The sequence below is a fragment of the Manacus candei genome, unplaced genomic scaffold, assembly GCF_025592945.1.
Source record: "Manacus candei isolate 608988 ecotype Guabito, Panama unplaced genomic scaffold, ASM2559294v1 h1tg000131l, whole genome shotgun sequence".
NCBI classification, from domain to species: Eukaryota; Metazoa; Chordata; class Aves; order Passeriformes; family Pipridae; genus Manacus; species Manacus candei.
The window spans coordinates 282,986-306,954 of NW_026138179.1; the positions used below are offsets into that span (position 1 = coordinate 282,986).

A 23,969-nucleotide genomic window follows, 5' to 3' on the forward strand; every position below is an offset into this window, starting at 1 on the left:
ACTGGGAGACAGAAGTGCAACCATTTGTGTGTGGCTGGTCTCCAAAAATGAGAGATGGCCAAGAGGCATCAGAATTTACTTTGGCATTGCATGTAAAGAAGGCCATAAGATAACTTAAGGGCCATTAGGAAAAAAAAAGAAAAAAAGGACTGTTTGGATATTGTCTCCTCGTCTTTGTTTAGAATGGAATTGGCTCATCATCTCCTTTAATTGCCAAGAGAATAAAGGAAAAATTTACTTGGAAAGCTGAACAGTTCAGCCTATAAACACAGATATGACTTCAATTCAGTTTTTAGCATTCACAGTACAAAATCAGAATATGCCCCACATTCTTCACAGTAACTGCTGTCATCTTCAAAGCTGCCTCTCTGAAGGCTCGGGATGTATCTCCCGCTGCTGTTCTGGATTTTAAGTGCTCTCAGCGTGGATATAACAAGACTCCAGGATGTCCCACAGTTACTACTTACAAGCATCACTAAAACCTGACAGACAATACAGCAATCCCACTCCGTTTCAGTCAGATTTGACAATAAAACAACCATCACAAAACCTGAGATTTTTCAGCCAGGGCCCCATCCTCTCCTTGCAAGTACCCCAAGTGAGGGAAAAACAGCATCATGGGCTCATTTTTCACTAGAGTCCACGTGGCAAAGAGCTACAATTGCTTGCAGAGTTTCAGCTGGAGCCCACTTTTGCCGTTCCTGGAATGACCCCCTTTCACTGCTTTTTCCTAGGTAGCAAATCCAGTCTTCTGGCAGGGTTTCCTCAGTCCTAAAACTAATGCTGTAAATAAAAAACTCTCTAAATGATCAAGAAACAATTTCTACTTTCTGGACTTCACAGCACCTTCCAAAACAACTAAGTGGGTTACTAAATCTACATTAAAAAAAAAAAAAAAACAAACAGCAGGAGAAGGAACTTTTCCCAGATGAAACACATTTCACTTCTGAGGAATTAAAATAAGGGTCACTAAAGCCACTAGTGGAACCAGAACTTTCTCCTGTGATGAAGAGCTAGTCAGGAGATATATTTCACACAGCTGTGGCCATCTTTCCTCAAGACAGAAAAAACCCATGTCAATTTAAAGTGATTGATAATTTCACGTGAGTTTATTTTTTCTGCTGTTGGCACCAGGATCTCATAAATCCTTACAAATTGTTTGCAATAATGAACACTGGTAAACTGTTTTTTTTTCCAGGCACCAAACATCATAAAATGTAATGAACAATTAGAATGAAATAAAAAGCTTCACATGTCAGGCTGCTATCCTAGTGGGTCATAAATGAAGTAATTTTACACCAACAGTTCCCTACAATACAAGTGACCTATATAGAGACATGAAAAAAGCCAAACAGCTGCCATTTAATGCTTGGTAGAGTGATATGTCAGTCTTCAGAGCACAACCCTCCAGAAGGGGGGAGTGGAAACGGAGCAAACCAACCTGAAAGCAGTTTTTATCCCAAAACCACACTGAGGATAGCTGGAATTGCTGTCCATGAATAACAATGACATGAGTAAGCACCGCAGGAGCACAGCACATTTGAGAACCTGCTCTGAGCCCACAGCCCAGGCAGCATCGTCTCAGACTCCAAACATCTACTTTGGCATTTCGCTTGATTTCTTCTAAGCAAGCCAAGGAAAAACACCTTTTCATGCCTGAATTTCCATTAGTTTTCAATCCAGCCTCATTCTCTCCACCTGAAAGCCAATAGACTAACCCAATTTGACAAGGCTATGCTGTTTTTCAAGAGCTGTAAACTCCTAGCAAGAAATACCAATTCCCTGCGTACCCAACTTACCATCCACACGCTGAGTGCCTACAAATAGTTCTTTTTCACCACTGGATGAGGTGAGCTTTACCCTCTGACAGTGCCAACAGCCTGAGAAGAGCCTGTGGGTCTAGTCTAAATCACAAGAGTAGGGAGGACTGCCAACTCTGCCAGCTTGTACAGAAAGGTGACACTTGTAGGCAACGGTGGCCCAGAGGCACCCAGAGATTTTCTGAAGTGTTACAGGTTGGGCGCTGTAGTTTTCTCGACACCCTCCAGAACAAAGACAACTGCGGTGCTTGCAGACATGTACTGGCTATAAATGTAACAGCTGCCCACTCTTTTGACTTGTTTCCATTTAAATTGTTTTTGGGGTAGGGATTTTGGATACAGTGTGGCCTATAGGCAGAGCTCAAGCCTGGTACACGATTTCAACAAAGGTGTTCCGGTTTCTCAAAAACAGATTTCCCACCTGCAAAAATGTTCCAGCAGCCTCCTAAAAAAAGCTCAGACACAAATATATAAATGGGTTTAGGCTGAAGTAGCAGTCTGGCAGCCTCAGCCACAGAAGTTCTCTGGTTTCACAGGGAGAGCAGGCGGGTCAGGACGGCTCCAGAAAGATCACACTGGAGTGAACTGAAGGGATGGAACCAGCCGTGTTCACCCTCTGTCAAGGCTGGAGACTGAAACCAACTGCAAGATTGAAACCAACTGCTGCAGGAGGGCATGGAAACACCCGTCCCCTCTGCTCCCACACACCAGCCATTATGAGTAAGCAACAACATCATGAGGCCACATATCTCCTGAGCCAGATCTACTTGAATCTGTTATCTAGGCATGTGTACCCTCATATCTCATTACTGGTTTCCTGAGGCCAAACCTTGAATAGCAGATGAAGCTGCTTTAACACTTCGGAGAGGACAACGAAACCGATACAAAGCTTTTGAGGTATAAAAATGAAAAGCTTTGTGAGCTTACAGAGGGTAAGCTGGATGCAGCACACAAGATTCATTGCCCCTGTTTGCAGAAGTAAAGGCAGAGCTGGCAGTGCTCCAGCATAAGAGGACAAATGAGGTGATGAAAGAGCTTGCAGACCTACTTTTTAATCTTTCTGGGTTTCCTGCTGAAGCAATTCATAGTTCATTCACTGTATCCAGCTTTGCTAAGCAACTGCCAATGTCTCAAAAAAACTCCATGTTTCTTAGAATAGAATCACAGAATGGTTTGGGTTGGAAGGGACCACAAAGCTCATCGCATTCCAACCCCCTGCCATGGGCAGGGACACCTTCCACTAGACCAAAGCCCTGTCCAACCTGGCCTTGCACACTTCCAGGGATGGAAGAACTTCTAAGAGAGCGTATAAACAAACTCTGAGAAGAGTTCTCCTTTCACCATCAGCTTCAAAACCAAAAGCTGACTTTTTTACTGTTTATAAAAAAAACATAACCCACTTTTTCTATTAATCAAGCAACACTCAGCAATTTATACGGCAGTGAGACAGTAGCTGCAACATTCTCAGAGGAAAACTCAGAGCCATAGAATGGTTTGGGTTCAAGGGACCTTAAAGCTCATCCCGTTCCAAGCCCTTCGTGGTTCATTTCATGTCATGAAACATGAAGTTCCATGGGCAGGGACACCTCCCACTAGACCAGGTTGCTCAGAGCCCCATCCAGCGCGGCCCTGAGCACCTCCAGGGAACGGAAACGGGGAAACACGTGTGGGGAGTGACAATATCTTCTATTAGGCCCGCCGACATACTTTAAAGAAACAACACGAAACCTATTAAGATTAGTAACTAAGCGCCCCGTGAATGAAGGCGTCATCTCCGCGCAAACGGCGACACACCACCTCAGCCCCGTCCACCGCCGGCGAAAGGCCCCGCGGGGCCGCCGAGCCCTCCCGGGCTGGGACCTCCCCCCGCTCCGCTCGCCACGGGCCGGCCGGGGGGCGGCCCCCGCGGCGCGGTGACGCGGCAGCCCCCGGGCCCCCCGACCTGGGCGTCGCGGAACTCCACCACCACATTCTCGCTACTCCAGCGCGCCGCCATCTTGGGCCGCCCCGGCCGAGCCGCGCCGCGCCTGCGCACTGCGGAGCGCCGCGCGGGGGCTGCCGGCAGATGTAGTCCCGCCGCTCACCCCCGCACAGTCCCCCCCGCCCCCGCCCCGGTGAACCGGGACCGCGCGTCCCGCGGGGGGCTCACAGCCCATGGGGGGGGGGGCGTGCGGGACCGGCACCGCCGAGGGGCTCCGTCCGCGGCGGCCCGCGGGTGGTCGCGACCCCACCGCGGGGCGAGATGCTCGTGTGTGTGTGATGGGTCGAAGGCTGCGTTCCGCGGGACAGCGCCCGCCGCGGCGGCGGCGGCGCTCTCGGTGTGCCGGCGCGGGGAGCGCAGCGCCGGGCGGCGGCGGCGCAGGGGTTAAGGGCGGCGGGCCGGGGGGGCCGGGGGCGGGAGCATGCGTGCTGCCGGCCGCTATTGTCTCCGGCGCGGCGCCCGGCACCAGGCGGCGGCCGCAGCGAGGCCGTGCCCGGCGCAGCGCAGCGGAGCGGGGCGCGCCGCCCCCGCCGCCCCCGCCGCCCATGGGCCGCAGCTGATCCGCGCCCGGCTCCCGGCCGCGCCCCGGGGCACCAGCGAGGCGGGCGGAGCGACCCGGCCGGCGGCCACCCCCCCCCCACCCCCTTCCCCCGCCGCTCCCTCCCCGCTCCGCGGCCCCGGAGCCCTCGGCGGCCTCCGCCGGGGGTGACGGCGGCGGCGGCGGCGGACTCGGGGCGCCCTCGCCCCTGCGGGCCCGGCGGGGGGAGGATGCCTGGGGCGGGGATGGGTTTTCGCCCGTAGCTCCCCGCGCCCCCCCGCTTCCTTCCGCCCCCCTCTCGCCCTCCCAGCGGGGGCGGCGCGGCCCCGTTCCCCGCGGGGGGCTGTCGCTCGGCTCCCTCCGGCCCGGCGGCGCCCACATGGGGGGCAAGCAGAGCACGGCGACCCGCTCGCGGGGCCCCTTCCCGGGGGTGTCGACGGATGACAGCGCCGTGCCGCCGCCGGGAGGAGGGGGGGGGGCCGCCCCCCTTCGGCCATTACCGGGCGGGCGGCGGCGGCGGCGCGATGGGGCTGCGCAGCCGCTCCGTCAGCTCGGTGGCCGGGATGGGCATGGACCCGGCGGCGGCCGGCGCCGTCCCCTTCGGGCTGTACGCGGCGGCGGCGCGGGCGGCGGGGGAGGCCGAGCGGGCCCCGGGCGGCGGCGGTGGCGGTCCGGGCTCCGACTCCACGTACGCCCATGGCAACGGTTTCCAGGAGACGGGAGGCGGTCACCATAGAGACGGGATGCTGTACCTGGGCGCCAGGGCCTCGCTGGCCGACGCGCTGCCCCTCCACATTGCACCGCGGTGGTTCAGCTCGCACAGCGGTGAGTGCCGGCTCCCCGGAGCCTTCCCCTGGCTTCCCTTCCCTCCGCGGCTACCCGAGGACGGCGGTGGGCGCCGTTCATCCGGCAAGGGGGAGCTGCCCCCATCTTGGCCGGCGGGTCAAGCCCCGTTGTGCCAATCCCCATCCCCTGACTGGTGCAGGCGGGTGGGTGCGCGCCGGGGCTGGCATCTCTGTCAAGGTCAAGGGAGGAAGGGGCTGTGGAGGGAGGAGGCTTTCTAGAAGGGAGGTATTTTGGCTCGGGGACATGAAGCAGTGGATGTGACACACCCCAGTCCTCCATCGACTTGTGGGAAGGTGGTCTGCGGGTGCTGTAGCTCAAGCCCTTGGTTTTGAAGACCAGGCTGAGCTCCTCATGCCTCTTTCCGATGATGTTCGGGGAGTGCCAGTCAGGTATAGCAGTTCCTGTGCCTTAGAAACTGGTAAAGAGGCAGAGAAAGCCTCTGAAAGCGAGGTGTGGGGATTTTTTTTCCTTTGTTTCGTCTGATAAAGGGCCAGGGAGAGGCCAAAGCGTGTTTTCTCATTCAAGCCAGCTGGCACTGATGTGGTTGCCGGGGAGGAAGCAGAGGAGGAACTGCCTGCCTCTTTAACAGGGCTGGGGGGCCGGCTGGGCTGTCTCGCAGGAAACGTGTCAGGCTGTGGGAGGAGGAAAGGTTACCCCCCTTCACCCTCCTGGCTGGACCCTTCCGTGTGTCCTGGTGTCTGGAGAGGAGATCTGTCTGTGAGCAAGGCTGTGTCACTGACCTAGTTTTGTCTGGGTGCAGGGAGAGAGGTGGGAGGTCCTCTCTTCCCCTCCTGGCTAGAGGGGAAGTCATTTCAGGGATGTCTCCTTGCGTTTCCTGGAATAGTCTGGGATTTCTCTCCCACCCGTCCCCCTCACAAATGCTGTAAGTGTTCTCCTTGCATGACGTGGTCTGGGAATTTCATAATATGCCTTGGGACAATGCCTCATTTTCAGGAGGACCTGAAACTGAACCAGTGGACAAGAACAAAGTGCAAAATGAAGCTTGCGGGGCCCATTTTCCTGCTTCCATTTTGGGATTTTTCCCTTTTACCCAGTCTCCAGGGGCTGCTCTTCTCCATTAGGTTGAAGCTGCATGTCTTGCATTGCATCCTCAGTGGCAGAACACTCCAGGCACGATTCCTATTGATCCAGATAAGCCGGATACTTGCTGTCCTCCCTGGCAGACGGAGAGGGGCTGGCATGCAGTGCTGGAGTTGAGACCAAGAGCTTCTGCAAACTTTCTTGCTCCGTGACCTTGCACAGACTGTGCTGCTGCTCTGGTTTTTAAACACAGAGAGAAACCAAGGCACAGCATCCTTCCAGGTATTCCACGAGCTTCTGTGGGAATAAGGGCCGCGGGTCCTTCTGCTGCACCCGGTGCTGGAGCCTCGTTACAGCTCACGGGGGTCGGTCAGAGAGTATCAGTTACATTAAATGGTAGTTCTCAAACTGCAGTGCTGAGGGGCAGAAATCCTGTTCATAAAAATAAACCAGGTGCAAAATGGAGTAAGCTGTTCTCAGCCACTCGAGCGAGTTGGTGCGGTGCCGCTAAGTTAAACCTGGTGCCCTTGAAAGGTTGCAGTGTGGGCTGTGGGAAGTGCTGCAAGAACCAGATTTCTCTGGTGCCTCTTTTGGGGCCCTCTGAGAGCAGTTGAGCTGTGCCGGAGCGTGCACGGGCAGCAGTGAGAGCCACTCAGTCCCTGCCGAAGCCTCTCCCTCGAAGGTTCTTCCTCGTTGCTAATTAATAGCAGAATGAGCAGAGGATGCTTAAAAACCCTCCTGAAAACTTGTTGGAGCATGTTAAACTTTTGCACTCTCCCTCTTAGTGTGAGAAGTTAATGGAGGGTTTGGAGACTGAGGGGAAGGGGGAAGTAAGCCACCTCCAGACCGCTAAAATTCCTGCTGATCTCCCGCTGCAGCTGGTTAACCTACAGCAGGGCAGTCAGGAGCCACTCACTCCTTCCCCCCTGCCTCCCCATCGACCTGCTCCTCTCGCAGCTCCAAGCCACTCCATTAGCCTCTGGAAAGTGCTGAAGCAGCAGTGCTCTGGTAAATGGAGAGGAGGTTTGACATTGCTGCGCGTGACTGTCCTGCTCCTTTGGAAGGATGACTCGAGGGTGGGGATGAGGGGACGCGCCGACGCACCAAACCCACTCAGCTGGATGCATGCCTGGGGATCCTGGGGATCTGCCTGAGTTGCTGTACTACCAAGGAGAGGAGCCCCCCAAACTCTGTGGCTAACAGGGCTGGAGGGTGGCTTCTTGCCCTGCCAGCCCCTTTCTGGATACCTGGATGGTGCCGATCTCTGCGTGTGGGGAAGGTCGTGTTCATGGGCTTGTTCTTCCAGGAGAATTTGGGTTTGGGGGATGAGCTGGGAGCTTTAAAGTGCAGCATGGACTCTGTGGGGACCTCAGTGGGACAGCGAGGAGCCTTGGCTTAACGGCCCTGATAAGGTGCTGTGGTGGCAGCAGCGTGGCTGCAATAACAGAGCACACGGATAGGCTGGGCACCTCGCCACCCCCTTTATCTGGGGTTTTGTGCCTCTCCAGCTGCTTCATGGCTCATCTGGCCCCTCAGCAGGGACCCCAAGGAGTGAGCTGGGGCAGGCTGAGGTCTTTTCCCTGGCTGGTGTCACTCCTTCCCCTCTCTGCAGTTGAAGGCCTGCAGAAGAGCTAGGTGTGCCTGGGGGGGGGAGAGGGGAAGCCTGTGCAGAGGCTGAGGGGAGCCCATTGCTGAATCCCTCTGGAGACTACTGTGGCTGCCGGGATGGCAGGAGCAGTTAGATACTGATGGTTTCTAGCCCTTACCAGGACCAGGGGAGAAGAACTGCTGCTCTAATGAACAACAAAGCCTACATGTGTCTTCCAAATGCAGTGGGCAAAGGGCTCTGACCTTTGTGGTGGAGCTTGTCCCTCCCTCTGAGTGGACAGCACCTCCCTGGGTAAGTGAATGCTGTTTCCTGGAGGGGATTTTCCCAGGCGTGTCCACCATACACACCAGCGATGTCACTGTTCCAGCACCACCTGAAACTGCTCTGGGATTTCCCTGTCTGCCCAGGGTTCCTGAGATCCACTTCCTGGCCTCTGAGTGGAAGATGACAAAACATCTTGTGCAACTTTGGAGTTTGCTTGTAGCACTTAACCCTGTCTCTTAGCTTTGTAACCACTAGACTCGGTAAAGCCAAGGCTAGTGGGAAGAAGGCAGAAGAGGGAGATGTGTGGTTTAATGCTGCATGTCTCCAGCTTTGTGTGGTTCTCTTAGTATCACTCGTGTTACTCATCTTCATCAGAAGATCTCAGGGAGTTTGCAGAGGCTGTAAGTAGCTTAAAGTTTATCTGGAAATCCCACTCATCACCCAAAGCCCTTGAGTGTTTGAAGCTCTAATAAATCCATATCTTCTTGTCTGCTGGCTAGCACAAGAAAATGCCTAGCTCATCCTTCTGTACAGTGTCACCAGGAATGTCACAGGCTTCCTGTGTACCGACAAAGCAGGCTGTTTGCCCTGGGTGCTGGTGGCACCAATATCAGGAGGTCTTCTTTGCCAAATGAGCTGCTGCGTTCTCGGCAGCGCTTTCCTGGAGCAGGAGGGCCCATCCTGGGGGAGATGGAAAGGTTTTTGGTGCAGAGGTGGCAGCCAGGGTGCTGGGCTGGGGCCTTCTTCAGGCAGAGTTAGAGAACAAAAGAAGCTGGAAATGCTCTTCCATCCAACTCTAGAGTATGGGATAGGAAACAGGAGTTGTTTGGAGGATGAGCTGGGGAGAGGCCTCTCTGTGGTGAACCCTTGCTGTACCCTGATAGCTTCAAGTCATGAGCCTTTTCTTGCTGGTGCCTGGAAGCTGCTGGAGGGAGTTGCCTCTCAGCCCTGACTTTCCTGACACCAACTTGTCACCAGTGTGCCCTGGCAGCCAAAAGGGCCAACTGTGTCCTGGGGTGCATCGGGCAAGGGAGGCGATTGTCCTGCTCTGCTCTGCACTGGTGCAGCTTCACCTTGAGTCCTGTGTGCAGCTTTGGGCACCACAATATGAGAAACACATTAAGCTATTAGAGAGTGTCCAAAGGAGGGCCACGAGGATGGTGAAGGGTCTGGAGGGGAGGCTGAGGGCACTTGGTCTGCTCAGCCTGGAAAAGAGACTGAGGGCAGAGCTCACCACAGGCTGCAGCTTCTCTGCTCTCTGTGACCAGCGACAGGACCCGAGGGAACTGCTGGAGCTGTGCCAGGGGAGGGTTAGGTTGGATATTAGGAAAACATTTTTCACCCAGAAGGTGGTCAGGCACCAGAACACACTCCCCAGGGCAGTGATCATGGCATAGAGCCTGGCAGGGTTCACGAAACATTTGGACAACACTCTCAGGCACGTGATATGGTTCTTGGAGTTGTCCTGTGCAGGGCCAGGAGTTGGACTCGATGATCCTTGTGGGTCCCTTCCAACTTGGGCTATTCTATGATTCTGTGAATTTTTCAACATGCAGACAACATGTATGCTTCCCTACCCACTTCCAGAAGCTAGGCCAGGGGAAGGGTACCCCAGGGTCTGCAGGAACTATTTTTGCTAGTGGAAATTTCCAAAGATGACTGTCCTCAAACCATCTTTTTGTGGGTTTGGTGCTGGTGACTGTCTGGCAGCCGAATTGAGCGCCTGCATCATCACCAGGCCTGCAGATCATTTGGGAATTGGGTGCAGGAGCGATCCTGATGACTCCCCATGCTGATGATATTCAGCTGTTGGGCTCTCCAGCTCTTCTGCTTCTGCCTTCTCTGAGCCAGCTGCCAAGGCAGCATACACCCAGGACAGGGGGAAGAGGCAGCAGCTGCCTTGGAAGGGTGAAGTGCGGAACACCAGAAGACTCGAAGGCAGCTCTAAGGCACACTAGACCCCAAGATGAAGTTGGAGTGTGCCAACGTCAGCGCTGTGCATGAGGAGCTGGTGGTGGCCGTGGTCATCCTGTCTCCACAGCCAGAGCGAACACTGGCTGTCTCTGCACTGCCTTGTCTCTCTAGTGCCCTCTGAGCTCTCAGCTGCCTTGCCCAGGAGAGAGGCACTAATTGCTGTGCACATTAACTGGCTTGGCTGGGCACTCTCCTCTCTAAACCTGTGCATAAATCAGCGTGGGGTAGCTGGGTGCCCTCTCCCCCTTCCGCTTACGTATATCCCAGAGATGCTGGGAATGATGCTCTTGTGCTCCTGGGCTGACCCATTTCCCAGCCAGGATTGTCTTCCCAGCCCGTGACGTAAGTTTATCCCATGCTGGTTTGTTTTGCTGAGATGTTTGTTCCGATGACTGGAATAACCGTAAAGGGTTCTCTTATTTATTAATGTGCTATTAGGGTTCCTCTCCTCTCTCTCTTTCCCTCTCTCCCGTTTGCTGGCCGGAGGATCAATCAGATACAGACATCTTTGGTGGAGGAGCAGTATAAGGCTGGCGCCTGGCCAAGGCGGCCGTGGAGAGTCATGGGAAAATGCTGCTAAATGCTGAAAATTAATTTCAAGAGAAGCGCAGGGAGAGAGAAAAACCCACTTTGGAGGAGGGGAGGAAAAAAAAAAAAGCTTTTTTTTTTCCCCTCCAATGTAATCTCCTGTGTGACAGATCAGACAGGCAGCAAAGAGCTCTCTGGATGAATTCCCTTTGCAGGGACCAGTCCCATGGCATCCCAAGCAGGTGGTGGGCAACCACGAGGTGCATCTCGTTGTATCTGCTGCTGGTACACCAAAGCTCCAGATGTGCCTAATGCTTGGTTTTGAATAAATGAGACTTGGCTTTCTTCTGGTTCTCTTGAAGACTGAAATCATAAGGGCTCAGGGATGATACACCTGAGCAGCCAAGTAATGCTGGAAAGCAGCAGGCCCTGGTGCAGAGCATTTTACCCACCTGTTCTGGCGTGGCTGTATGTTGGGGTATAACAAGCCTCTCTCTGTAGAGACAGACCCATTTTTTATGTCAGGTAGAGCAAGAGTGGTTAAAGCTGGGCCTTAAATGTCTCTCCTGCACCAGTCCCACCAGGCAGGTTTTAAATGTGGGTAAACCCTCTGGGGGCTTGGGTACCCCCAGGGATGCTCCTGCTGTCCCTTGCAGGCTCGGTGCTTTTTAGTGGGGTGCTGTTGGAGGTGCAGCTGCAGGAAACTCTGCTGCCTGGGGCCTCTTCTCGTGCCGTTGCACAGCATTTCCCGTGGGCAGAGCCTGACTGCTGGTGGGTTTCCTGCCCTGCCAGGCTGCAGGCAGGGGCGGGGGGAGTGCCTGTGGTGGGGGACAGGGGCTGCTTCTCTCGTGTCATGGTTTAGCTTTCCAGCCCGCTGTGGGTCCCGTGCAGCCTGGGGTGTGAGGAGGGTGGAAGGAGGAACTAGGCAGCCAGGAGGCAGGCCTTTGTGGCTGATCTCTGTGCTGCTGACACAGGGCTCGGTCCACTGGGGCTCCCTGCTGTGGTCCCAGTGCCTCTGTGGTGCCAGGTTTGTGCCATGTGCACCATCTGAGCTGGGACAGAGGCATCGCTCAGCACTGGTTCCCTTCCCCAGGCCCCCACACCAGGTCTATGGGCAGCTGGGGGTGTTCCATACAAGGTGTATTTTGCCAGTGGGGATGGTGCCTTGCCATTGGAGAGGCTGCAGTGCTCCTCTGAGGTGGAGCTGACTCTTCTCTCCCCTCCTTCCCTATGGCCCTGAGCTGGCCAGCATTGGCAGCAGGTTGGCCCTGCTGTTGTGGGCTGAATTAGCTTGGAAAATTCATGACTCTGTGCTTGTGCACACTCGTGCAGCTGTGGGCCCCCCATCAGTGGCATGAAGCAAGGCTGTGTGTGTTGTGCAGTGGTCTTGTGGCACTTTGTAGAGAAGCAGAGAGATGCTGTGGAAATATTTACCTTTCTGCCCTAGCAGAAATTTCCCAGGGCTTTATTTCCCCAGTTAGCACCCTTGGCTGGTTGAGTCTGTCGAGTTATGGCCATGGTTCCTGAGAGACTGACACCTGGCAGGCACAGAAAAGGGGCTGGGACAGGTCCTGGTGAGGGAAGCACAGCGGCACAGATGAAGAATGGAACTGAAAGCTGCTCAGAGCTGTTTCCTGGCCCTAGCAGGCAGGATGGCGTGGCAACAGTGGGTATTTTTAGAGGCCAGCTGCCTGCAACACAAGAGAGGGAAAGCAGCAGTCAGGCAGGAGAACTGAGTGATGCTGACCCTGTCCCACATCCCTGCCCAGCATTTTTATTTCCTACCAGGACGGGGTCACTGGCATTTCCATGTCCTCTGTGCAGCTTTGCCTGTTGCTGCCTGGAAAGGTGGCTGGCTCCCTTCTCCCCTGGGCCATGACTGCGTGTTTCTCTCCTCACAGCTCATCGATTCGAGGGTGGTGTTGGGGGCTCCGCTCTTCCTGGATGATTGCATTACAGCTTGGGGTGGTAGGCGTTTGGGGGATTGTTTTTTAGGGAAGCCTTTGTCACCAGTGAGGGGAGAACCTGCAGTTTCTCCTGCAGCCAGGGTAATTGCAGTAATTAATTTGGGAGCTCTCCCTACAAGGCGATGGAGCTGTGCCTCATCAGAGGCGCTGCAGGGGAATTAGATCCACCTTTCAATCCATCCATCCAAGGCCTGTACATCTGTAGCCGGGGAAAAGGAGGGGGGTTTGGCTCTGGGCAGATGGCTTAAATTACCATCTGCAGGGAGGTCGAGTCAGTATGGGCAGAGATCAGTTTTGGGGGAGCCCTTTGTGAAGCTGGTGCTGAGTGGGACGGGATGAGGCTGAGCACTCTGCCTGAGCTGCCTCGGCGTTTCAGGTGATTCCCAGTCAGATCTTGCTGGTTTGAACCTATTGTCCATCTGCTTAGTTATTACACCATTGATTTCATAGCCCTTGGAGTCTGCTATTTGCCTCGATCTTACCCTTCAGAGGGTGGTTGTACATGCCTTTGATTTCTTTTTGCTCCCTGTAGACAGGTACAAAGCAGATGACAACCTGCAACTGGTCCTGGGTGAACGTTTCCTGGGAGGACACTGCTTCACAAGGCCCTACCCAGCTCTGGGAATCAGGGAAATATGCTCCTCTGTGTGTTGCCTTTTCGGATGGGGAAGAGAGACCTTCAAATCCCACAGCTGGGATTTTTGTCATCTGCAGCCCCACTGTCTCCCTCCTGCTCCTATCTGCAAGACAGGAGCCCTTCTCATGCTGGAGGGTGGCACGTGTTGAAGCAAAGGCACAGAGAAGGTGGGACAGCCAGGCAGGGTTTTTCCTGCCTGTGGCACAGTGTGCAGCCCCTCCTGGCCCTGCTGGCAGGATCCAGTGTGGGCAGACCTGCCGCTCGCCGAGGGGTTCATTCCTCTGAGATGCCATGCTTTGTGTCTCAGAGGTTCGGCTCCCAGAGCTGCAGAAAGCTGGCTCTGTCTGCCAGCCGCCTCCATGCTGCAAAGGCAGCTGGGAAGCTCTGGAGTGGTGTAGCCCCATTCCCAGCATGGCTCTGTCTCACAAATCTCTTGCCTCTGGCTGTCGAAGGGGAGCTCATGCTGCCTGTTCAGGCAGCTCGGTGCTGTCGAGCATCCCTCCCCTCTTGTAGTATGCACAGCAGAGAGGTGTGATCATCCTGCAGCTTTGCACCCTTCTTTTTCCCCTTCCTGCTCTCCTGCTAGCCTGGAGCATTCACTGGGCATCCCTCAGCAATCACAGTCCCTCCTGGGGAGCTGGGAGATGCTCTGTGCTGTGCAGCCCTTCCTACCACGTGAGGGGCAGGTGAGGTTAGGGTTTGCTCTGCAGCATGCTCTTCATGAAGATTCTTTCTTTCCAGTGGTGGAAAAATTTCAAACTTTTTCTGTCTTTCTGCAGAAACACCCAGTGTGAACTGGCCACGAGCGTTTCCCAGCCATGCACTGCCTGTGGGTGCAGCTCTGTGTGCCTTTTGTGCTCTGTTTGCTGCCCACTACATAAAAATTGCCCTTTTTCTACCCCAAAAAGCAGCACGTCGTTCTTTCCATGCAGGGCCTGGGGGTCTCATGCTGATGAGACCCAGTTGCCCCAGTGACCCTGCCACCATGGCCCAGGCACAAAGAGACCTTGCACCACTCTGTTCATGCAGTGCTGCTGTGGGATGCCTGTGGAGGAGGTGTCCCAGGAGTGGGGTGGGATTGCCTCCTGGCAGGAGCGGGTGCGTGGGTGCCATCCGTGCTGGGCTCTGCTCCCAGCGTCACAAAGCCAGGGCATGTCATCATGTGCCTCTGGAGTGTCCCTCCATCCCCCCAGCGGGATCAGCTGAAGCTCAGGCATGACGGAGCCTCGGCAGCATCAAAGCACAAGTCTTCTGCTTTGGAAAAACCCCGGGGTCAGGAGGGAGATCACCCCGTGGGGTTGGATCCGGTTGTGTTTGGGAGTGGCTCAGGTCAGGCTTCTGCGTTTCAGCCTTTCCGAAAGCGGGAATTCCTCTGGCAGCTCCGCAGTGCTGGATCCTGGCGGCGGGGACCCCATGGATGGCTTAGTCAGAAGTGACTCACCCCGCCAGTCCCCACGTGACGTTGCCTCGCTGCTCCCTCCCAGCCTCTGCCCAGCCAAAGTGTCCAAATCTCTCCCATTCTGTTCTCGTTTCCAAATTGCTGTGTCCCACTGTGCTCCAGAGGATCCCCTGCGCTCCTTCATTTCAGCTCCCGGGACCCCCCTGTTGTCCTGTTGGCTCCTTGTGCATCTTGTGGGTGATTCCTTCCTGCAGCAGGGCTTCCTGCTTCATACAAGAAATATTTGGGAGGAAAAAAACACAGGCACACAGGCAAACTCTTTGGAAATTCCCAGGGATCCTACAGGATCCCTGTCCTCACTGGGCAGTGAATTTGAAAACCAGAGGTGGGAAGGCCAGTTTTGTGACTAGCAGAAGCCCTGGATGAGCTTGTAACTTGGCAAATCTGAGCCCTGCAGCCCGACAGCAGGAGTTGGAGGTGTTAATGCCTTCTCTGGGATGTCACCCAGAACCCCTCTGCTTAACTTTGCTCTTCTCTGGGTTGCTAAAATTAGCTTTGGGCTACACACTCTTCCTTATGAAACCTGTTCCCAGCAGCTGGGGGAGTATTTCTGTGGTAAACTAGGGCTCTCTGGAAGACAAGGTGACCCCGTGAAGTTGCCTTTCTCATCCAGATCTGGGGGAACTGATCCTGCAGCATAGCCTAGGCTATAGGAGGGAGATGCTCTCTGGCCTTAGTGTAGGTACATTTGTTCAAAAATTGCAGCTCATGAAAGGGACAATGCTCAATGACAGGCATGGTGGGGTGCTTGGGGTTCAGAGGCAGCTTGCACGCTTTCCCTGAGGATGCGTGTGCAAGGAGGGTGGCTCTGGACAACCTGCCACCACATAGCCAGGCCTCTTTGCCATCCCACTTCTCAATGGCTATGGACTGTGCTGGAGGTGTTTTTAAGGGCTTTGATGTGTCTGTCTGCTGAGGATCCGTAGCTTTGGGTGCTCTGGAGTGAATGTCCCTGTGGGGTTCCCTCTCCTGTGTCTCCTGTTCCTTTCCAACTCTCCAGCTTTCCTCAGCCCCAGAATTGCAATCTGTTCTCCTTCCCATCCTCCCTCACCGCCCCCATAAGAACCCAGCTGGCTAAAAAAAAAATAGCTCTGCCTCCCAGCTTGCAGCAAGCCAGCCTAGGGCTGCTGCGGCGTGATGCCATCCAGCATCCTGTCCTGCATCCATGTCCTGCATCCCTCCGGCCCCAGTGACTTACCCACATCCCACCTGGAGCACCAATGCCTTTTCTTTGCTGCTGCATCTCCTCTTCATGGCTTAAATGGGGTGGGAATGGACAGAGGTGTCTCCAAAACACAACGCCTCGAGCATTGGGACAGTGCTGGCCTTGGCCAGCTTCACATTCCGTGGCATGTCCCTGCCACCCTTGGGTGGTGTGTGGCCACCTGACAGCAGACACCTACCACGTGGGGACTTTGCCAGGAGCTACTGCACACCAGGGACAGCTCTTCTTAGACCTTGCAAAACCTGGCCTTGCACAGAAGCAGCTTCTCTTTGGGGTGCTGCTTTCACATTACAAACATTTATTTTCTCCCTTCTCAGCCAGCTGAACTGACTCAATCCACAAGGAAATGGTGGGGTGGGATAGGGATGCCTCCGCCAAGGCATCAGGAATGATTGGTTTTCTTTCCAAGCACTGCCATCCAGAAATGTCCCATCCTGGCCACATCCTCTGCTTGGCTGTCATCTGGGGCTGGCTCACTGGCATCCCCTGTCCCTGCCTCCCTTCCATGCCCAGGAAGGTGGGATGTCTGGTTTCCACCCTGGACATGTCCTTTGTGCTCTCCCACCTTCCTGCAGCCTTGACTCAGGAGGAAGTATGCTGGCTTTTTCAAAGCTGGCAAATGAGACAGCTTAAGTGCTTTACTCTTTCCTGCCTACGTGTCCCTGCTCGTGTCAGCCCTCACACTACACAATAGCCCAGCACCATCGGGGGGTTCTTGAGTCCTGCCTGGGCAGCAGGGCTGTGGTGGGCCTTGGCTCCTGCTTTGGCTTCAGATTGACCAACAGGGCCCATAGACATGGTCTTTCAGTCTTTCCCTGCTCTTCAGTCAGTAACGTAGGTTTTTTCAGGATGATCCACCTCTTCCAGCTTCCACCTGGTGCTGGTTCAGCTGGTAATGTCAGGGAAGCCATGGGAGGAGGTGAGATGCTCAGGATCTATTCAGCAGGGAGGAGGCACCAGGACTGCATGCTTGGCTCAAATATTCCCTGTGTTTATCTCATGCTTGGATGCATCCTCACCTGGTGTAAGCCCAGCTCCTTTGGCTGGGAGCCCAGGATGCTCTCTGGAGACACAGAGGTGGGCTGTGCAGCTGAGGTTTCCCCATCTTCCATGAGCATCAGGCAGCCTGGGCTTACCCTGAGCTCCCTGGTGCTCCAGGTGTCCTCTGGGGTGGCTGGACATCAGAGGAGGGATTCCTCCTGGGGCAGGCTCCCATATACAGAGCTCCTGGTTTATCCCATGGCAGTAACGGGGGCCTGGGCAACCAGAGATCTCTTTGGCAAATGGGGATCCCTTTGGTGAATGCTGCTCTGAATGGGGTGGGTTGCTGGGGTTGTGCCTGGGCTGCTGCTTCCTCCTGCTTTCAGGACATGTCATCCCCACTGGCGTCTTCCTCCCACTGCTGGAGGTGCCACAGCCACCTGCCAGTGACAGAGCCCAGGTTTCCTGCTGCTGGGGTCATGATGGCACTGTAGCCTGGAAGCAATCTGCCTGGAGGCACGCCAAGCTAGTGGAGAGTTTGGCAGGGGAAGGTGGACGTGCCTTTCCCTGCAATCTGGGACAGGCTTACAGCTGCCATGGACGTGGTCTCACCCACCCCCGAGGGGAGCAGCCACCTCACTCACAGGGCATGACGTGGTTGACCCCCTTGTAGTGCTCAGTAGACACAAGTGATGGGAATTTCCTATCCCAGCTCCAGAAGCAGCTCTGTTTGGCATGTTTAGGGATGAGTTGGAAAGGGTGTCTTGACCCTCCCACCGCCACCGAAGTCTCTGCAGCTCTGTGGTGGTGCTTTTGGCACAGTGAGGGTTAACCACCAGGCTTCTTCAGCATGCATAGGACCTGGTGGAGGTTTTCAGAGGTTCCCAGCTCTACTTTGCCTGGCTCTCTAAAATAAACCGTGTAACCTTCCTAAAAATACTCAGAGGGCAGTAGCCCCTGGAGAGCACCAGCGCTGCTTGCTCCTGGTTTCTAGACCAAGCCATTGGAGAGATTAGATCACATGCCTGCATCTCACAGCCCTGGAAAGCCCTTGGCTTTCTCCAAGTCTCCTGCAGGATACAGGAGTCCAGGTCTTGATCTGAACTTGCCTTTCCAGGCCAACCCACTTCCTGTGGCACCCTACTCTTCCTCACTCCTGGCAGGATTTGGTGCCTGCCCACACATCTCTGCATGAGGTGACACTGCCGGCTTCAGGTTTAATGTGCCATGGTCAGGAGCGTCACCAGCTGCCCTGGGCGCCTTGGGAGGGAGGAAGGGTCCATGATTTTTCCCTGGAGCAAACCCTGGGCCTCCCCCTGGGTGTGGGAGGCCCTGGCAAGGAGGAATAGCTGGGCCCTTCCCCTCTTTTTTTTTTTTAGGCATGTGGGAGGAGGATGGAAAGGGCTCTGAGGAGGAGGGAGGGAGCTGAATTTTCCATGAGCAGCTGTCAAAATGTAATCTCCTGCGTTGCTCCGGCTGGCAGCTTAGGCAGGATAAATTAACGGGGATTTCGGGGAATGTGGAAAATACCATGGCCTGAAGGGGGCCGGCCGTGCGGGGAGCGGCTCCTTCATCTGCGGGACCTGCCCGAGCTGTGTAGGGATGCTCCCAGGCTTGGTGCCTGCCGCTGTCGGGTGCTGGTTTCACCGGTTTTCTGTCCACCACCTCCACCCAAAGGTCACCTGGAGAAGGGGTGAGGGAGTTCACCCCTTCTCTGCCTCCCCTTTCCTGCTGGCCGGGGGCTCCTGCTGGAGGGGAATGCAGGCAGTTGCTTTTGCAATGTCAAGTATTGGTGCTGACAGCCGGGGTGTGGGGCAGCCCCCCGCCCCGGGGGCCTTTCCACACTGTCTCCTCGCTCCTGCTCAAACCTGGGAATTTATGCAATTGCATTTTCATCTTTCTTTTTTCCACCCCCCCCCCCCCCATCTTGTGAAATGCAGAGCCAGAAAAGTATGTGTGCTTCTGCACTTGTCTCAGCCCCCGGACCTGTCTGTCTGGAGGACACCACACACGTACATGCTGGGGCTTGAGCCTGGGCCCCTCCGTCTGCCCAATGTCGCCATGTCCTTGCCACGGGGCCGTGGCGGTGTCGGGAGCCCCAGTCCCGCAGCCAGCTGCCCGTGGAGCACTGGGGAGCATGAGGAGCGTTCATGCTGGCTATTTATAACTGTGCTAAAGCTATCCCAGCCAGCAAAGGGGCCTGGAGATACGGCAGCAGCCGCTTGCCAGAGCCTGCAAAGGGCCCTGCTCTTTGCCTGGCCCTGCTGATTTGCCAGCAGCTGTGCCCTGGCAGCTGCTGACCAGTTCGTGTCATCCAGGGCCCTCTCCTTCCCCGTCGGTTGCACATCTCATAGGATGCCTTCAGTGCTGCCGGAGCCGGCAGATCTGGGACGGCCTGTTTAAAATAACACATTGGCACAGAAAAAGGGGGGACCGGAGGAAACGAGGTCTCCTCGCACACAGGGAACGGTGCCGAACCTCGACAAACGCCTTGCCCTGACACAGAGTTCCCGTTGCCACAGGGAGCCCTTCACAGCCGTTCTGGGGACTCTCCGCTGGAAGCCGGTCCCCAGAGCTCCCCCAGACTGGTGCCTGCGGTGTGGGGAGCCATCCGTGCCAGGCAGGGGCAGGGCAGGCAGGCTGCCAGGGGAGCGGGGCACTGGGAGGGTGTCTCGCAAGGGGGGAGGCCAGTTGGGTCTTGCAGCAGGCAGGCTGGGAGCTATCCGAGCTATCCGCGCTATAAATACACTGGGCGGGTAAACACTTGGGAGGAGGAAAGAAACAGCTATTTCAGCTAATGGGCACGGCTGCCACAAGGTATAAATCGGTCAGGAGTAAAATTAGGCTGGAGATGAGAAGGCAGATTGGTACTGCTGCCCACGAGGCCCTGGCTGCCAGTGCTGCCCTGTCACCGGGGATTTGGTGCAAATGGGGCCAGGCTCACAGCAGAGACCCCATGGCTCAGCCTGGCTGGGGCAGCAATGTGTCCCTGCAGTGGCATGCTGCAGGACAGCAGGACACCCCACTGGAGAGACCCCTGGGCTCGAGGGCTCCTTGTTTTAGCAGGTCCTCTGAGTCCTGCCTTTTAGGCCAGTCCAACACCATCCGTCATACTCATCCTTGCTGCGCCCTCCTGAGAAATAACTGCCCTCTGGAGGGGCAGGATTGGCATCCCTAGGCTTTCATTTGAGGAGCTGGGAAGTCATCTGTATTTATCACCACTGCTAATGAGTGGGTACACAGCTGTTGGGCAGTTACCCTGGTTGATTGCACCATGTAGGTCTGAGCTGCCTCCCCTTAAAGCCACTCTACTTTCTCCCTTCTAAGAAGCAAGAAAAAAATGCCCTGGCCACATCCACGTGGTGGCAAACAAAAACCTGATTCATCCTTAGATAATTTGTGTACATTGCTTTTCTCTTCTTTCCTGAGCAGCCTTTGCATATATATGAAGAAAGCTCTTAAGCGGCGCTGCAGTCAAACCTGATCTGCTTTTAGAAGGCAGATCCTTAAATTACCCTCTCCCTCTCTGCAGGCAGGGAATTGCTGGATGTTCTGGTGCAAACCGGTGGTGGTGGTGGTGGCACGCTCAGCTTGAGCCCTGCTACTCTGCTGGGCAGGGATGAACTGCATGGCCTCGACCTGGCTGCAGTGGGGGGACACGAGTCCTGAGAGGGTGACCTGTAGGACTGGTTGGTGTTCTGTTCCTTAGGAGTTTGCAGCTTAGAAACCTGGGTTTGGGGCAGCCTCGGTTGGTGGGGCTGGGGATGATGTCATGGTGGTCTGCATGGTGGTGACACTGGTGTGACACCCTGGCACCAGCCAGGCCCCTTCATGCCCAAACAAGGTTGCCATGCGGATCTGGGCATCCCAGCCAGCTCCATCCAAGAGCCTGAGTCACCAGGCAGAGCCAAGATCGAGCTGGGACATCAGCCTGCAGGGTCCTCCTGTTCTGGGGCTGCTGGCTGGCGTCGAAGGGGTGAGCACACACCTCACTCCTGCAGAAAGCTGGAGAGAGCAGTGATTTGGGTTTGAGGCTGTGATCTGCCAGTCCTCTGCTGCAGCCCTACAAAAGAACCTCCTTCCTTGCAGCTTTTCTGGCTTAGCCACGCGGTGCTGAGCTCTGGCAGCAGGGACAGCACCATCCGGGCACGGGGACGTGCCCCTGCACTTGCCAGTGGCAGGGTGCTGCATGCCCCAGGCTGCTGCTTGCCCTTTAAGGCCTGGCAGCAGCTGATGGCCACGTGTGCACTGCCTTGGCACTCTCTCCGTGCCCTCTGTGCGCGGGCTCGGGGACGACCAGCGCCGGCTGGGGTGGCTGTGCCCTGTCCGGTGGCTGTCCCTGCACCAGCACAGGATGAGCAGGTGCCCAGCGGGCGCTGCGTGGGGTGAGGGTCACCATGCAGGCGGCAGGTGAGGGGCTGCCCTGCCCCACCATGGCCTCGGGGATTCCCTGGGATGCAGGGTGGACGACTCCTGCTGCCCTTGCTAAGGGCTCATCTCTGCTCTCCCTCCAGGTTTCAAGTGCCCCATTTGCTCCAAATCTGTGGCTTCTGACGAGATGGAAATGCACTTTATCATGTGTCTGAGCAAACCTCGCCTCTCCTACAACGGTAAGGGCCAAGCTCTGTGGGGGAAATGGCATCCTACCCCTTGGGATGACTCTGGGCAGGCTGGAGAGACTTGCTGCAGGCAGGCAGCTCAGCTGGGCTTGCCAAGAGGGCTGTTCTCCAGCGGGATGGTGCTGCTCCCCTTCCCTGCTCCACTCTGCTCCCCTGGCATGGCTCAACTCTGCTGCTTTTGCTTTTAGACTCCTTTGTAACACAGCCCCCTGCCCGGGTTGCTCTGTGCCAGAGGGAGCCTCCTGGCCGGGTGTCCTGCCTGGCAAGGGCAGAGGACACATGTCCCCTTGGGCTGCCCCTCTGAGGGGTCATTGCCTTCCTCCCCTCCTCACTGACCAGGAGACTTATGGGGCTGAGCACTGGGCTGCATCTCCCCCCTCCCTCCTGACCACTGGTGTGGGAGGGATGCTCACCTCCTACTCAGTGGTGATTTTTTAGAAGCCAGTGGTAGGGGCTTTGTTTGCTCCAGCTGCCCCAGACCCTGTGCCTCCACCTGAGCCTCCTGCTAGTGTTTTACTGTGCTGCTGCCATTCTGCCCCATGGCAGCTGCACCCACAGCAGGGCCGTGGGTTCCCCTTCATCCCAGGGAGGGGAATGCTGTGGTGGTCCCTGTCTCAACCTCTGCCCTCCCCTCCCAGATGACGTGCTGACCAAGGATGCCGGCGAGTGCGTGATCTGCCTGGAGGAGCTGCTGCAGGGGGACACGATAGCCAGGCTGCCCTGCCTCTGCATTTATCACAAAAGGTACCGTGAGGGGGTGGCCAGGCGGGTGGCAGGGGACAGGAGGGGACACCCGAGGTTCAGCAGTGGTGACACGCTCTCCTCTCACAGCTGTATAGACTCATGGTTTGAAGTGAACAGATCTTGCCCGGAGCATCCTTCTGATTGACCCGCCAGGCGTGCTTGCTGACTTCTCTTTAAGGTGAGCCTGCAGTGGGCTGGTGGGCTGCTCAAATGGGGTATTCCCGTGCTGGCTTTAAATCCTGGGCCTGGAGGGGAGGATGGGGTGGGATGAGGTGGGGTGGGACAGCCAGGGCTCGGGCTCCTCACCCGGGATGGTCTCTCTCTGCCTTTGCAGGGCACCTTGCTATACCTGCTGTACCTCCTCTCCCTGTCCCCCCCGCCCCACCTGGAGTTTTGGGCTGACTTTAAATTCCTCAAGAAGACAAAAATAAAACCCAGAAACTTGAATCCACTTGGGACAACGGCGCATTTTTTATTTTATTTTATTTTATTATTTTTATTTGTTTTGTTGGGGGTTTTTTTGCTTGTTTTGTTTTTGTTTGTTCGTTTGTTTTTGGTTTTGTTTTGGTTTTTTTGTTGTTTTTTTTTTAATTTAAAAGATTTAAAACTAAAAGAAACATCCAGGAGAAGACAGTGTGAGAAAAGCGGAGCGACCTGCTCTCTCCTCCACAGCCGCTGGTCACCAGGAGAGCTCTGCCCGCCCCAGGGAGGCCCCAGGGACGCCCTCGGCCGACACCCTGCCATGATGTTTGGCTTTTCTCCCCGAACCGAAAGGGGAAAGCTGCCGGGGGACAGCCGGCCAAACGGAGCACGCGGCATTTCTCACCGGCAACCCCCCACCTCCCACCCGGACTCGCCCCGGGGGCTCTGCTCGGTTTTTTTGCACTGACTAAACGGGAAATTTCTCCTCTCTCCCGTCTCCCTTTTGGAGATCTCCACCCCGGCCCCCTGGCAGCGTTGAGATGGGGACTCTGCCCCACGCCGGGAGCGGGGCCACTGCTCCCCCCTGCTGACTCGCAGGGGTCCGTCTTTCAAGTGTTTACAACGAGAAAACAAAAAAAAGGAAAAAAAAAGGAAAAAAAAAGAAGAAAAAAGAGAAAATGGACAAAAAAACAAACAAACAAACAACAAACCACAACTGAAGCTTTGTGTTGACTGGCGTGTTCTTCGATTTGAGCTTCCCTGCCCCGGTGATGTTTACAGACTGGTCACTCTTTAACTCAGCTATAACCACTCAGAGACTGGAGAGCCGCAGCATCCCCGCCGCCCCTCCCGCGCCCCCTCACCGGGCTCCTCTTGCCAAAACCGCCCCCCCCCCTTTCTTTTCCATCGGCTTTGAGTTGGACCCTTTCGAGGAGGGTACGGGGAAGGCCCCGATGGGCCCCCGGATGCCCCCGGCCACCCCTGGCCATGGGAGTGGCTCTGCTGGAGGTGCCAAGATGGAGTCATTTCATGGCAGCGACCCCTCCCCTGCCCATCCCCGTCCCCTCCTGGCGCGGCGGGCGCGTTTTCGTTGGTGAGACCTCCCCTGCCGGTGGCCGTGCCCCTGCGGGAAACCTTTCTGTATTTATATATTAAAAAAAAACGGGGGAAAAAAAGAGTTCAGAGCTTGGGGGGAGCTTCCTTCATTAGTCAAGGTGTTTTGATATGGTATTAAAACAATGTTCAATAAAATATTCACTGTTATTTTATTTCACTGGCTTTCTTGGTGAAGCAGATGATGCTGATGGGGTGCT

General features: G+C 55.8%; 2 protein-coding genes across 4 annotated transcripts in view; one reads left to right on the forward strand and one right to left on the reverse strand.

Moving 5' to 3' along the window:
• WDR59 (WD repeat domain 59) overlaps positions 1-3,877 on the reverse strand; it is a 47,614-nt gene extending 43,737 nt beyond the window's left edge. For 2 of the 3 annotated variants that reach the window (XM_051771330.1, XM_051771328.1), the window contains exon 1: positions 3,763-3,877. In XM_051771330.1, coding sequence (XP_051627290.1) covers positions 3,763-3,816 — 54 coding nt within the window. In that variant the 5' untranslated portion in view covers positions 3,817-3,877. Of the gene's footprint in view, positions 1-1,799; positions 2,726-3,762 lie in introns of those variants that run through there. The other variant, XM_051771329.1, reaches the window with a different exon arrangement.
• Positions 3,878-4,465: 588 nt separating this feature from the next.
• Positions 4,466-23,924, forward strand: ZNRF1 (zinc and ring finger 1). The gene is given in 6 exon segments (XM_051771349.1): positions 4,466-4,811; positions 4,813-5,164; positions 21,385-21,480; positions 22,128-22,233; positions 22,321-22,411; positions 22,833-23,924. Coding segments are annotated over 5 exon segments (705 nt in total). The 5' UTR covers positions 4,466-4,718; the 3' UTR covers positions 22,379-22,411; positions 22,833-23,924.
• The last annotated feature ends 45 nt before the right edge of the window (positions 23,925-23,969 follow it).